General features: G+C 43.8%; 1 protein-coding gene across 6 annotated transcripts in view; it reads left to right on the forward strand.

The window, feature by feature from the left end:
• The window catches only part of ST3GAL3 (ST3 beta-galactoside alpha-2,3-sialyltransferase 3), a 233,153-nt gene that overhangs the window by 128,309 nt on the left and 90,535 nt on the right, over positions 1–14,309 (forward strand). For all 6 annotated transcript variants that reach the window (XM_050799866.1, XM_050799894.1, XM_050799885.1 and 3 more), the window contains one exon: positions 8,769–8,861. In XM_050799866.1, the coding sequence (XP_050655823.1) occupies positions 8,769–8,861 (93 nt within the window). The remainder of the gene's footprint in view (positions 1–8,768; positions 8,862–14,309) is intronic.

A 14,309-nucleotide genomic window follows, 5' to 3' on the forward strand; every position in this document is an offset into this window, starting at 1 on the left:
AAATGTAAAACCTGAAACTATAATAAACTTCTGGAAGGTAACATAGAAAATTTATGTGACTTTGGGTTTGTTAATGAGTTTTTAGATACAAAACCGAAAGCACAATTCAGGAAAGAAAAATCAATAAGTTGATTTTATTAAACTCTAAAACTTGTACTCTGTGAAGTTCACCGTTAAGTGAATGAAAAAACAAGCCACAAACTGGGGAAAAAATTGCAAATGCATACCTGATTAAGGACTTGTATTCAGAATATACAGAGAACTCTTAAAACTCAACATTAAGAAAACAACCAACCCAATTAAAAAAATGGGCAAAAGAACCAAAAAGACACCCTTTCCAGATGGTCAAAAAAGATACGCAGATGGAAAATAAGCATATGAAAAGATGCTTGCGTTATATGTCATTAAGGAAATGCAAATTAAAACAACAGTGAAATACTATCACACCTATTAGAATGACTCAAAACAAAACAAAACAAAAACCTGACAGTCTCAAATGCTGACAAGGATGTAGAGCAGTAGGAACTCTCATTAACTGCTGGTGGAAATGCATAATGGTTTGGCCACTTTGGAGCACAGTTTGACAGCAGCTTACGAAGTGAAGCATAATATGACCATATGTTCTAGCAGTCACCCTCCTAAGTGTTTACCCAGTGGAACTGAAAACTTACATCTACACAAAAACTATACATGAATATTTATAGCAGCTTTATTCATAATTGCCAATAACTGGAAGCATCAAGATGTCCTCAAACTGTGGTACATCTAGACAATGGACTACTATTCAGCACTAAAAAGAAATGTCTGTTTAAAAAACAAAAAAACAAACAAACAAAAACACCACTAAGGGCTTTTAAATCAGGAAATATAAAAAGTATATTTTATAAAACAACTATAACCAACATCCAAGGGCTTTGAAATCAGAATGGTCTATATTCAAATCTTCCTTCTACCACTTCCTAGATGAATTTTTTTATTTCTTTGTTCATAAAATGGGAAGAATAATTCCTATCGTATAGGACTGTTTAAGGATTAACAGTAATGTAAATAAAAGTAAATTAAAACAAAAACAAAACCCCTGATACTGCTGAATAATTGTTGGTTACATTCCTCCACTCTATTATTTTGCTTCCCAAATATAACTTACGAATATTCTTCCTGCCTGTATCCATTGTTACCCCTTCAACCAGGTCTCCTCATTTCTCTCTTGGACTAGTGCATGTCATTCATCTGCATAAAAATCCTTCAGTGGCTCCCCATTGCCTCCATCAGCAAGTCAAGACTCCTCGTCCTAGCAGCAAGACCATGCTGTGGTCTCACAGGCTTTGTTCTGTCAATACTAATGTATTTGCAGTTTCTGATGTGTGCCAGGCTCTCTTTCTGCTTTGGACCCTTGCACATGTTGTATCCTTGGCTGAGAATGCCCTTCTACTTTCTCTCTTTTCTTGACAGTACCTCCTCAAGATACCCGCCCTAATTCCCAAGACCACTTTAATTGTCTGTCTCCTCCATATGTTTTATATAACAGTGGTTGTACTTATACCCAAAGGTAATTTTTTTTTTTTTTTTTGAGATGGAGTCTCGCTCTGTCGCCCAGGCTGGAGTGCAGTGGTGCGACCTCAGCTCACTGCAAGCTCCGCCTCCCAGGTTCACATCATTCTCCTGCCTCAGCCTCCCAAGTAGCTAGGACTACAAGTGCCTACCACCACGCCCAGCTAATTTTTTTTTCCATCAGCCCTATAAAATGTACATTACTATAGCTATTTTAAGAGTTAGGGAAACCAGTTGTGTCTTACCTGAGGTTGCATACCTAGTAAGTGACTTAAACTCCAATTTTCTTACCTTAAACTGATTATGCTTTACATCAAAGAAAGTTGGGGCTTTGGTAAGAACAGGATAGAATTTTGGAGTCAGTTTTCTCTTGTCAAAAATGAAAATAATACTTACCTTAGAGTAGGACTGCTCCAAAGGTGGACAGGGCCCTGGCCAAATATGTTTTGCAAGGCCTCTGCCTGCATGAACCAGTTGATAGGTCCATGTATGGTATAATGACTTACTAAGGATTTAGAACAATGGGTAGAGAAGAGATGCTTATGTATTTGTTTGTTATCCAACCAGTGCATATGAAAATTCTTTTGGGTACCCAGACACCACCACCTTTTTCTACTCAGGTTCAGGAACCATCTCTTTGTGTTTTCTATTGTCAAATATATCATTGCTGGAAAGTTTCATATCTCCTGCCACAAAAAACAAGTATCTGTATTATTAGTACTCAATGCCATGGCTTTTTGGAAACTGTTTTGTGGAAACGGTGATCTTCTCCCTTCAGTTCTCCAGTATAGTTCAGCTCATGCTGGATACATCATTTCATGAGGCTGCACTATCCTTCCTGAGACCCGGGAGTACTGTCTTCCAGTGACTCTCTCAAAGATGGGACTGCTTTGTTGGTGATGACCACACATACCAGTGCAGGGAAAATGTGAATGGTAATGTTTTCTGGTCATGTTAAATGTATCGTTTGACATTTTATAGTGTAAACAGAACAGTGCATCTTCCAACCATGGCTTCTCCTGGACTCCTTCAGCCCCACATGCCTGGGTCTATGGGAGGTACTACTTTTTAGAGGATTATTGTAAAGCTAAATTAGATCATTAGATCCCCTGTCTGGTACCTGGTTTGTGCTCAGTGAATGTTACTTCCCTTGTGTTTTTCACTACCACCCAGAAAGAGGATGTGTTTTTATTTTTAAGGAAATGAAGTGTGGAAGCAAAATTGAATTGGAGAGTCACGGCAGATCTCTGGTGGAGTGCTTCCGTGAGAATTGTCTGTTGAAGCACTTGGAGAACTTAGTGGGGAGCATCCCTCCAGCTAAGATGAAGTAAATTACAAGGCCCTGAAGACAAATGTAACCTGGAGTAATGTCAGCTTGAGAATCACTGATCAAATAGAAATGTGGCCTGGTTTGATGAAAAGGTATTGCAGTGCCTAGCAGCAAGAGCAGAAAGGCAGGGCCTCCGGAGCTGAGAAATACCACAAGTTTCAGATGACTCAGATCAAGCAGTCCCTTTTTTCTTAAAGTGATAGAAGACATTTGACAGTGCTTCAGCATTTATCATAGATGGCTGTACATGGGGCAAAAGCTGTAGAGAAACCCGAGTCTACATTGGAGGTCACAAAGAGCAAAGAGTCAGTGATGTCTAGGGTAGAATGGATTGGCACAGCCCATATGTGGGTAGATGAAGGAAACTGGTGACAATGCAAGAAGACCCAGCAGACCTGGAGTAACGGGTCAGACAGGCAGCAATCAGAGGAGATAGAAGTTGTCCTTAAGGAGAAGCATTTCCATTTTGGGGCTTGAGAGGATCTATGGCAGTAAAGGCTATTTCAAAAAAAAAAAAAAATTAAAGTGAAAATATTTAATGACAGAATAGGATTACTCAAGCTAGGCACAGCTGCTTCTGCCATTTCCCTCATCATATCATTATCCCAGAAACAACTCTCAAGTACTTGGAGAAAGGCATCCTCATGAGGAAGGTAGAAGATGGAATTGAAGAATTCCCTCCTCTGTGGATGGAGCGAGCTCTGTGCAGAGAGGCTCATCTGCACACTCATGCATGTCCCCCTAGCATGGTCACACTGGCTTTGATTAAGCTGCTGGGTTGTTAGGCAGTGTGCTAAGTACTGCATACATGGTCTTCTTTTCTCATAACAAGTGCTTTAAACTAAATTAGCACATGAATTGAGGGAGCGGGCATGGTAGGGGCTGATCTGAGTCCAGTCCTCTCTGCAGTGATTCTAGAAACTAGACTGTTGGTTACATGATGTCCATCACTGATCTGTAGAGTCCTCAGGAATAACCATCAATGACCCTTTCCCAGTTTCTCTGGCCATCACCCTACTTCCCCCTTACACTTCCTGTTGATTAACCTTCCAAGGCAAGGTAACCAACTGATTTCAGTCCAGCATTTTATTGGGTACTTGTATACTCTGTGCCATACATGCTATGCTAAATGATCATATTCTATGAAAGATATTTAAATAGACAATTACTCTTCAGTGTAATGAAGTGTAATGCTAGGCCTTAACTATGTCCTAGTCATCATTGTATCCTTAATCCCAGGCCAGTTAGTTAGCATGTACTGAACACCAACAAGGGGCCAGGCACCATACTCAGTGCCAGCCCTTCTTTCTCAGCGTAACTGTTACAAAAAATTTTATAAAATAAGTACTAGTGTAATCCCAGTTTTAAAGTTGTGGAAATTAAGGGCACAAAACAATTTAAAAGACATGCCCCAAATCACACAGCTATTAAGAGAGCCAGGATAAAAATCCAAGCAGAGTGTCTTCATTGTCTCTAAATATTTGTTGCAGGAGAAATGAGAGGCAGAAAGGGGAAGGCAGTAGGAGAGTAGGGGAATAAGTGAGCAAGCGAAGATGAAGGTCTGCCCCAGGTAGCTCAGGTCCACAGGGGGATGAGTTTATTCTACCTGGGAAGGGAAGCATCATGGAAAGTTCGCAAGGGAAGTGGTGCTTAGAGAATAGGCGTCTCTGGCCAAGGCAGGCTAAGGGAGTAGAGCTAAGGCCAGCCCTTCCATTTTTGTGCTAGATCCTTTCCCCCTCTGCCTTCTCAAAGACATTCTCCCCCAACCTGGCCAACATGGTGAAACCTTGTCTACAAAAAATACAAAAATTAGCTGGGCATGGTGGCGGGCGCCTGTAACCCCAGCTACTCAGGAGGCTGAGCCAGGAGAATCCCTTGAACCTGGGAGGTGGAGGTTGCAGTGAGCCGAGATTGCGCCACCGCACTCCAGCCTGGGCGACAGAGTGAGACTCCATCTCAGAAAACAAACAGACAACAAAAAGAAACATTCTCCCTACAACTGTCCTATCTCTACTGCATCGTGAGTTTTTCTTTTATTCTAACCAGCTTCTAAACTTAGGAAAATATTTCCTAACCTCAAAAAACAATTTACCCTGCTTCCCCACTCCAGCTATTGCCCCATTTCTTTGTTGCTTTGTAACAGAACTCCTAAAAATAGTCTGTGTTTCATGACTTCAGTTTCTCTCCTCCTGTTTTTTCTTAAACCCAGTGAAACGAGTTTCACCTCCACATTCCAGTGGAATGGCTATTGTTGAGGTCGGTGGTGACCTCCCTGTTGCCAAATCCAGCAGTTAGTCCTGTGGCCACACCTTACTGGACCTGCACAGTGTGTGATGCAGTTGGTCTCTGCGTCCTTCCTGTGATACTTCGTTCACTGCAGCATCACACTCTCCTACTCTTTCAGCCTCCTGCAGTGCTACTCCTCGCCTCCCAAATGCTGATCCTTCAGACACACGTCAGCCAGGGCACCCTCCCACTGGATATCATGTGGTGACTCTCCCTGTGATTGGATCTGAACCCAAGCCAGGCGCTCATGGCAGCCACGCGTCTCACACAGCGTGTGTGTGGCACCCCAGAGGATAGGCATCCTCTCCAAATGTGCTCCCTCACCACATCCTCATGCGATTGTTGGAATTACGTGGTTTCCACTGCACATGGGGAAGCTGAAAATCAGATTTTCCATCACTTGCTTGTCAGTGTCCTCTGTGAAAGTTTCTGATTCCAGATCTGATGCTTTTCCCATTTATGACCCATTGCTTGGCCTGATTCCTTAAACTCGCTCCTCCTGAGTGAAGCAGGAGAGTGGAAGCGTCTGGTTCCTTCTTTGGGACTCCAGCCTGTACATCTGGATTTCCTCTTGTGAGTGCAGTGGTGACACTCTTCACCCCAGGGGCTTGGTAGTCACATTTGCAGGACAATGGGTGCTCTTACTGGGTTTAATGCTAAATCTCCCAAAATGAAAGGCCAGCTGCAGAGTAGGAGAAGAACAAGGGCTGAGTGATTTGATCAGACATCTGTGGGGGCCTGCTGGCATTTGGAGTGTGAGTGCCTTAGAGAGACTAACTATTCTGGCCCCAGGGAGTTGGCGACAGTTAATCTTGGTGGTTTTGACCGCTAACTGCCCTAGAGGTCCCAGCCTGCTGGATGACTCAGAATCCCCAACACTCCCCCTATTCTTCTCTCACTGGGATAGTCAGGAGGCCATTTCTAAGGCATTTTAATTTGGTAATAACTTGACATGACCCACTGTACCCAGAGTTGTATGTTTCAGGAGTTACTGTCGCTTTCTAAATGAGGGGTTCATTTGGAGCCCATCATCCTTGATGTTGAACTGCCTTGCACTGCCATGGAGGCAGCAGTATCTCCTGCCTTGCCTGCTGGGCTCCAGCTCCCTCTCCATTGTAGATGACGTGATCCTGTGCCCCCTGGACTGTCCCACAGCCCTTCTTCTTTAAGCACCTTGTCAAAAGTTGAGGGGGTAAACTAGAGAGAAAAAAGGTGGCCAAAGGTTTGTCCGTTGTGCGTTTATTTCTGCACTGCACTGTGTTAAGAAGGGCACCTGCTGTCCATCTTTCTGCTGTTTATGAAACCTTCTAGAATTCAGAAAGACCACAGGAACTCACAGCATGAGGCAGGCAAGCAGATGGTGGGAGATTGGGAGACAGGACATGAAGAGACTCAAAATGCCTTACTGCCGTGGACCAGAGCTCTGTGAGACCTTCTGGACTGTCTTCTCCACCCTGTCTCCAACTGTGTTGACCACTCCTGTGCTGTCCTGTGCCTTCCTCTGTGACCGTGTTGGTGGCAGTGCCCTGTTAAGAGTTCCTGCACTGGTGTTAGAGACCTTGGGTTCTAATCCAGTGTCTACCACTTGTATGATCTTGGATTAGTCTCTTCATCTTTCTAGGCCTTGTGTGCAAATTAATTCATAGTACCAACTCACAGAGTTGTTGAGAGAGCTAATTGAAAACATCTAGAACGTTTTCATCACTGTGCCTAGTCAAAAAGCTTGTAATCAGTTCTGTAATTGCACCGAGGTTTATATTTCATTTCAAAAATACAGTTGTTTACGTAAGAAAAGATTGTTTTGCTCTTGTTAAAATTCTGGCTTTCTTTTGCCTACCAAATAAAGTCCCAGCTCCTTGGCTTGTCACTCAGCCTTCAGGTTGCATTTCAGGCTTTGAATTTCCTTGGTGGGGGATGCTTGAAAATGTAGATTTCTAAAAGAAATTGTGCGTTGATCAGATGAGTTTGTCTATGTTCAATGAGCAGTTACTCTGTGTAAGGCTCTGGGCTAGGCCCGAGGGGTCTATAGTGAATCAGACATGACAGTAGGCAGTGGCATCATCATTTCTTGTACCACCACTCCACACCCACCCGCCCAGACCCTGCAGAAGGAGGGTAGGCTGGAGGGTAGGCTTCCCACAGGGCCCCATCACAGTAGAGCAGCTGGGCACCAGAGTGTTGGCAGCAGGCCCAAGGGTGGGGGTGGAGGAGGTGGGGACTCAGAACTGGCAGTCAGCCAGGGCTCACTCAGGTGCCCCAGCATGCAGGGCCTCCAGCCCACAGAACCCATTCACTGACTATATCCTGTTCTTTGGTTGTGATCTTCTCTAGACTGAATGGTGCAGAGATTTTGGTGGCAGGACAGTGACTCCAGACCCAAATTGAATGCATAAGGACATTGAAACCCAAAGATGTGAGGTGGCATGATTGTGGTCACACAGCAACAAGCCAGGATTAGAACACAAGTCCTGTGAAAAATATGCAGCAGTCTCGGCCTTGCGGGTTCCTGAGATTGCGTTGTCTGCAGTGAGACTTTCAGGGTCATTTTGTTCCTTAACAAAGTTATAGGGGTCTTCTCTGTGCCCATTTATGCAAGGCACTGGAGAGGGTAGGCAGGGTTAAATCAGACTCTGACCTTAGGATTTTACAGTGTGTCAAGGGAGACATACTACCAAAAATTACAATACAGAATAGCAAGTGCTGGGGGTAAGTATATGATGTGAGGGGCAGGGGGAGTGACTGTACAAGCACAGAGGAGGCACTTAGCCCAATCCGAGGGTCAGAGAATCACTCCCAGTGAAGCTGATATTTAAGCTTAATCATGAAGGACCAGTAGTTATTAGCCAGATGAAGAAGGACAAGGAATAACATTCCAGGCAGAGAGACCAGGAAAGCATCCTCAACTAAAAGTCTAATGGTTACATCAATAACCCCAATTACATACATTTATCATGTCTGTATTCGGCCACTGTTCGGGACAGTTCCCACTATTGGGGAATGGTTCCTACTGGGTGGATCATAGCATGAATGGAGAGAATAAAAGCAGATGAGGCTGGCCATGTAGGAACATACAAGGAAGGTGGAAAGGCCAGGGGCTCTGACCATCAAAGCCTGAGTATCTCTTATCCTGTGAACTCCAAGCACCACTCCCCCGGGTATTGGAGCCTTGATAGAGCTCCTCATTTCCTTGGTATCAGGCTTCCAGCAAAGAATCTGTGAGTATGAGCTGGGCATGGTGGCTCCATGCCTGTAATCCCAACACTTTGGGAGGCCGAGGCGAGAGGATCGCTTGAACTCAGGAGTTCAAGACCTGCCTGGGCAACACAATGAAACCCTGTCTCTTAAAAAGAAATCTGTGAGAATCCAGGTAAGTTCCTTTTACAGATACTATCCAGGGGCCTGACTTATTTATCTATTCCTTTAGGGTTTGGGGATTTATTTTGTTTTTACCCTTAAAGCCTTAATGTGGAAAAATGCCTGAAGTGCTGATTGTAGGAATGAAGCTTCACTCAAGAGTCAAACACCTATAGCTTCTTACGAATTAATAACCCACTCAGTGCTCAGTACCTGGCAAGCTGTAACTTTCCTTCTCTTCCCATAGGCCTGCTGAATTAGCCACCAAGTATGCAAACTTTTCAGAGGGAGCTTGCAAGCCTGGCTATGCCTCAGCCTTGATGACGGCCATCTTCCCCCGGTAAGTGCTTCTGTTTCCTCCACTGCCTAGACAGCCTGGTCTGGGGTCCAAGAGCCAGAAACTCTGCCTCTCACAGCCAGTCATGTTCTCCTATGCTCTGGAAACCATGGGTTCCTGGAAAGGACTCTGCCTTTAAGTTGGTTCCTACTCCAGTCCTACTCCATGCCCTTGCTTTGCCTTACTCCCATCCTGTCTCTGGAGCTTGCACCTTGTGGCACAGCCTGTTTCTGCAGAAGGATAACCTACATGGTTGCCCCATGCAAGCCAGGTATCCAGAGGCAGCCAGAGAAGGCTGCCAAGCACAGAAGCTCCTAGACCTAGTATCAGTGGCCAAACGAACTTTTTTGGAAGCTGGGACCAACTAGCTGGCTTCAGGGAGGCATATCCAAATAAAGCAGGGAACAAAGAGAAATTTCTGAGGCTGTCTTGAGTTTTAGCACTTTCCTTCTCTGTCCATTTTGCATTCTGGAGCTGCTGGCTTCTTTGGCACCTGACAGAATCTGTGCATAACCTAGGGAGTTCCTTTTACCAAATGCTGCTAAGGAATCTTGCTTACCGATCCATCCTCCTTTTTGGTTTTCTTTTCTGAAGCCTTGATGTGGAAAAGGAGCTGAAGTGCTGAGATTGTCTTTGGAGTGCAGTGAAACTGTCAGAGTCGTTTTGTTCCTTCTGATTTGGAGGGGCTGGAGGAAAGGCTGCCTAGGATTGTCTGGGCACTTGGACCACCAGAGGAGTGCTAGGGGTGGGCTCTGCTCACTGGGGGAAGGACTTGCCTCCCATCCCTTAGAAGGCTGAGGTTAAGACACACAATGTGCTTGCAAAGGAATGCTGAGAAACAGCTGGCCCCAAAGTAACTCCAGGATATTTGGTTTTTATGCTCCCTTTCTTTTCTAACGTGAGCAGTCTCAGCTTAGCTCCTTGTGTAAAGCAAGGGCTATGCTGACTGAGTATCTGGTGCTCAGATAGAGATCTCTTTGTCCAGGGTCTGCCTTCTGAATTGATTCCAAATATTTTGCTTCCTCCAGCTATTTATTGAGTGCTCCTGTGTCTGGCTTTGTGTTCTGTATTCTTAACACAGGTTTTTGCAAGCCTATATGACTCAGTCCCTTGGCCCAGACACCTGTGAGTTTTCCTTGACCAGTATATAGGTTTCTTTTACTTTTTCTAATTGAAAGTAATACAGGCATGTGGAAAACAAAATAAAACAAAAAAAAACCTCAAACAGTACAAAAGGGTGTATACTGCCACTCCAGGCCCCTTCCAGAGACAGCCAATATTACCATAAATGGGAACATACTGTATTTGTGCTGTGTATTAGGCCATTCTTGCATGTCTATGAAAAAATATCTGAGACTGGGTAAATTGTAAAGAAAAGAGGTTTAATTGGCTTATGGTTCATTAGGCTTTACAGGAAGTATGGTGCTGGCATCTGCTTCACTTCTAGGAGGGCCCCAGGAAACTTAAAATCATGCCAGAAAGCAAAGGGGGAGCAGGCACGTCATATGGCAAAAGCAGGAGCAAGTGAGTGAAAGAGAAGAAGTGCTACACACTTTTAAACAACCATATCTCACAAGAATTCACTCACTATCACAAGAACAGAACCAGGAGGATGGTTCTAAGTCATTAAGGAGAAACCACCCCCATGATCCAGTCACCTACCACCAGGTCCCATTGGAGATTACATTTTTTTCCCTTCCTTTTTTTTTTTTTTTTTTTTTTTTTGAGACAGGGTCTTGCTCTGTTGCCCAGGCTGGAGTGCACTGGTGCAATCTTAGCTCGCTGCAGCCTTGACCTCCGGGCTCAAGCAATTAGCCCACCTCAGCCTCCCGAGTAGTTGGGACTCCAGGCACATGCAACCACACCTAGCTAATTTTTATATTTCTGGTAGAGGTGGGGTTTTGCCCTGTTGCCCAGGCTGGTCTCAAACTCCTGGACTCAAGCGATCCACCCACTTTGGCCTCCCAAAGTGCTGGGATTACAGGTTTGGGCCACTGAGCCTGGCTGGGGATTACCTTGCAACGTAAGATTTGGGCAGGGACAAATATTCAGACTGTATCATTCTGTCCCTGGCCCCCACAAATCTTCTGTCCTTCTCACATGTTAACATACAGTCATCCCTTCTCAATAGTCCCTGCAAAATCTTAACTCATTCTAGCATTAACTCTTAAAGTCCTGAGTCCCATATCTAAATTCTTATCTGGAAATGAGTTCCTTTCACCTATGAGACTGTAAAATCAAAACAAGTTGCTTACTTCTGAGATACAATGGGGGTATAGGCATTGGGTAAACATTCCCATTCCAAAAAGGGGTAATCAGCCATAAGAAAGGGGCTATACACCCCATGCAAGTTTGAAACCCATCAAGGTAGTCATTAACTCTTAAAGCTCCAAAATAATCTCCTTTGACTCCATGTCCCACATTCAGGGCACACTGGTGCAAGAAGTGGGCTCCCAAGATCTTGGGCAGCTCTGCCCCTGTGGCTTTGCAGAGTGCAGTCCCTGCGGCTGCTCTCATGGGCTGGCATTGAGTGCCTGAGGCTTTTTCAGGTGCAGGGTGTAAACTGCTGGTGGATTTACCATTCTGGGGACTAGAGGATGTGGCCCCCTTCTCACAGCTCCACAAGGCAGTTTCCCAGTGGGGACCCTGTGTGAGGGCTCCAATCTCACATTTCCCCTCCACACTGCCCTAGTAGAGGTTCTCTGTGAGGGCTGTACTCCTGCAGCAGGCTTTTGCTTGGGCAGCCAGGCTTTTCCATACATCCTCTGAAATCTAGGTGGAAGCATCCAAGAATCCTCCATTCTTGCAGTCTGTGCACTCTTAACACCACATGGAAGCTGTCAAAGCTTGCAGCTTGCATTCTCCAAAGTGGCAGCCTGAGCTGTACCTTGCCCTTTTTGAGACATGGCTAGAGCTGGAGCAGCCAGGATGTGGGGAGCAGCGTCCTGAGGTTGCATAGGGGCCAGGCCCTGGGCCCGACCCATGAAACCATTTTTGTCTCCTGGGCCTCAGGAACTATGATGGAAGGGGCTACCTCAAAAATCTCTAAAATGCCTTTGAGGCTTTTTCCCTGTTGTCTTAGATATTAGCACTTGGTTATTTTTTAGTTATGCAAATGTCTCTAGCAAGTGGTTACTCCACAGCCTGCTTGAATTCCTCTTCTGAAAAAGCTTTTTCTTTCTTTGCCATGTGACTTGGCTGCAAATTTTCCCAATTTTTATGTTCTGCTTCGCTTTTCAATATAAATTCCAACTTTAAGTCATTTACTTGCACCCATATCTGAGTGTAAGCTCTTAGGAGCAGCCAGTCATATCTTGAATGCTTTGCGGCTTAGAAATTTCTTCTGCCAGATACGCAATCATCACTCTCAAGTTCAAACTTCCACAGATCCCTTGGAAAAGGGCACAGTGCAACCAAGCTCTTTGCTAAGGCATAACATGTTATGACCTTTGCCTCATTTCCCAGTGAGTTCCTCATTTCTATCTGAGACCTTGTTGGCCTAGATTTCATTGTCCATATCCCTATCAATATTTTGGTTACAACCATTTAACCAGTCTCTAAGAAGTTCCAAACTTGCCCTCATCTTCCTGTCTTCCTGTGAGCCCTCCAAACTCTTCCAACCTCTATCCATTACCCAGTTCCGAAGTCATTTCCACATTTTCAGGTATCTTTCTAACAATACCTTACTCCTGGTACCAATTTTATGTATTAGGCCATTCTTGCATTGCTACAACGAAATATCTGAGATTGGCTAAATTATAAAGAAAGAGGTTTCATTGGCTCACAGTTCTGCAGGCTTTACAGGAAGTGTGGTGCTGGCATCTGCTTACCTTCTAGGGAGGCATCAGAAAGCTTACAATCATGGCAGAAGGCAAATGGAGAGCAGGCATGTCACGTGGCAAAAGTAAGAGCAAGTGAGAGAGGGGAGGTGCCACACACTTTTAAACAACTAGATATTGTGAGAATTCACTCACTATCACACGGGAACGGTGCTAAACCATTCTTGAGAAATCAACCTCCGTGATCCAATCCCACCAGGCCCCACCTCCAACATTGGGGATTACATTTCTACATGAGATTTGAGTGAGGACAATTATCCAAACTATATCATGTACCTTCCTTTTTACTCCTAAGAATATAGGTTAGAGATTATTATATTACCCACATATATGGATCCACTTCATTTTTTAAATGAATGCATAATATACAATTGTATGACTGTATCATAATTTTATTCAAATTAAGGTTAAATTAAAATTATTGGTTAATTAAAGGTTAAAATTGTTGGTTAATTGAAGGTTAATTAAAATTATTGGCCTGGTGCAGTGGCTCACCCCTGTAATCCCAGCATTTTGGGAGGCCGAAATAGGCGGGTCACTTGAGGTCAGGAGTTTGAGACCAGCCTGGTCAACATGGCAAAACCCTGTCTCTACTAAAAATGCAAAAATTAGCTGGGTATGGTGACACACACCTGTAATCACAGTTACTCGGGAGTCTGAGGCAGGAGAATCGCTTGAACCAGGAGGCAGAGGTTGCAGTGAGCTGAGATCGCATCACTGCACTCTGGGCTGGGCAACAGAGTAAGACTCCGTCTAAAAAATAAATAAATTAAATTAAATAAATTTTGTTTCAAATTAAAGTTTATTGAAGTTTAATTTACAAACAAAATTTCCCTTTTAGTGTAGTTCTGTAAATTTTTATGAATACATACTTTGTGTAGCCACCATTACAATCAATAGTACATTTCCAGCAATCTTAAAATATTCCTTTTTGCTCCTTTGTAGTTAACCTTTCCCCTTACCCCCAGCCCCTGGCAACTACTGTAGTGTTTCCAGAATGTCGTATCAATGGAATCGATTATATAGCATGAAGCCTTTTGAGTTTGCATCTTTAACTCAGTGTAACACATTTGTGATTCATACATGTGCTATGTGCATCAGTTGTTTGTTCTTTTTATGCTGATTAGTATTCCATCGAATGGATATAACACAGTCTGATTACCTACTCAGAGGTCAGAAGACATATATGGGTTAATTCCAGCTCTTGGTAACTGGAAATAAAGCTACTATAAACATTAGTACAGGTTTTTGTGTAAATGTATGTATTCATTTTTCTTGAGTAAATACCTAGGAATGGAATGGCTAGGTCCCATGGTAACTGTTTTCCAATGTGATTGTACTGTTTGCTTTCCCACCAGCAGTGAATGACAGTTCCAGTTGCTCTACATCCTTGCCATCAGTCTTTTTGATTTTAGCCATTCTAGTAGGTCTGTAGTGATATCTCAATATCTAAAATTATGGTTTTAATTTGCAGTTTACTAATGACTGACAATGATAAATATCTTTTCATGTGTTTATTTTCCATTCTTTTATCTTTAGAGAACTGTCCCAGTCTGTTGCCTTTTTTTTTTTTTTTGAGATGAAGTCTCACTCTGTCGCCCAGACCGGAGTG

Source organism: Macaca thibetana, chromosome 1, assembly GCF_024542745.1.
Source record: "Macaca thibetana thibetana isolate TM-01 chromosome 1, ASM2454274v1, whole genome shotgun sequence".
NCBI lineage: Eukaryota > Metazoa > Chordata > Mammalia > Primates > Cercopithecidae > Macaca > Macaca thibetana.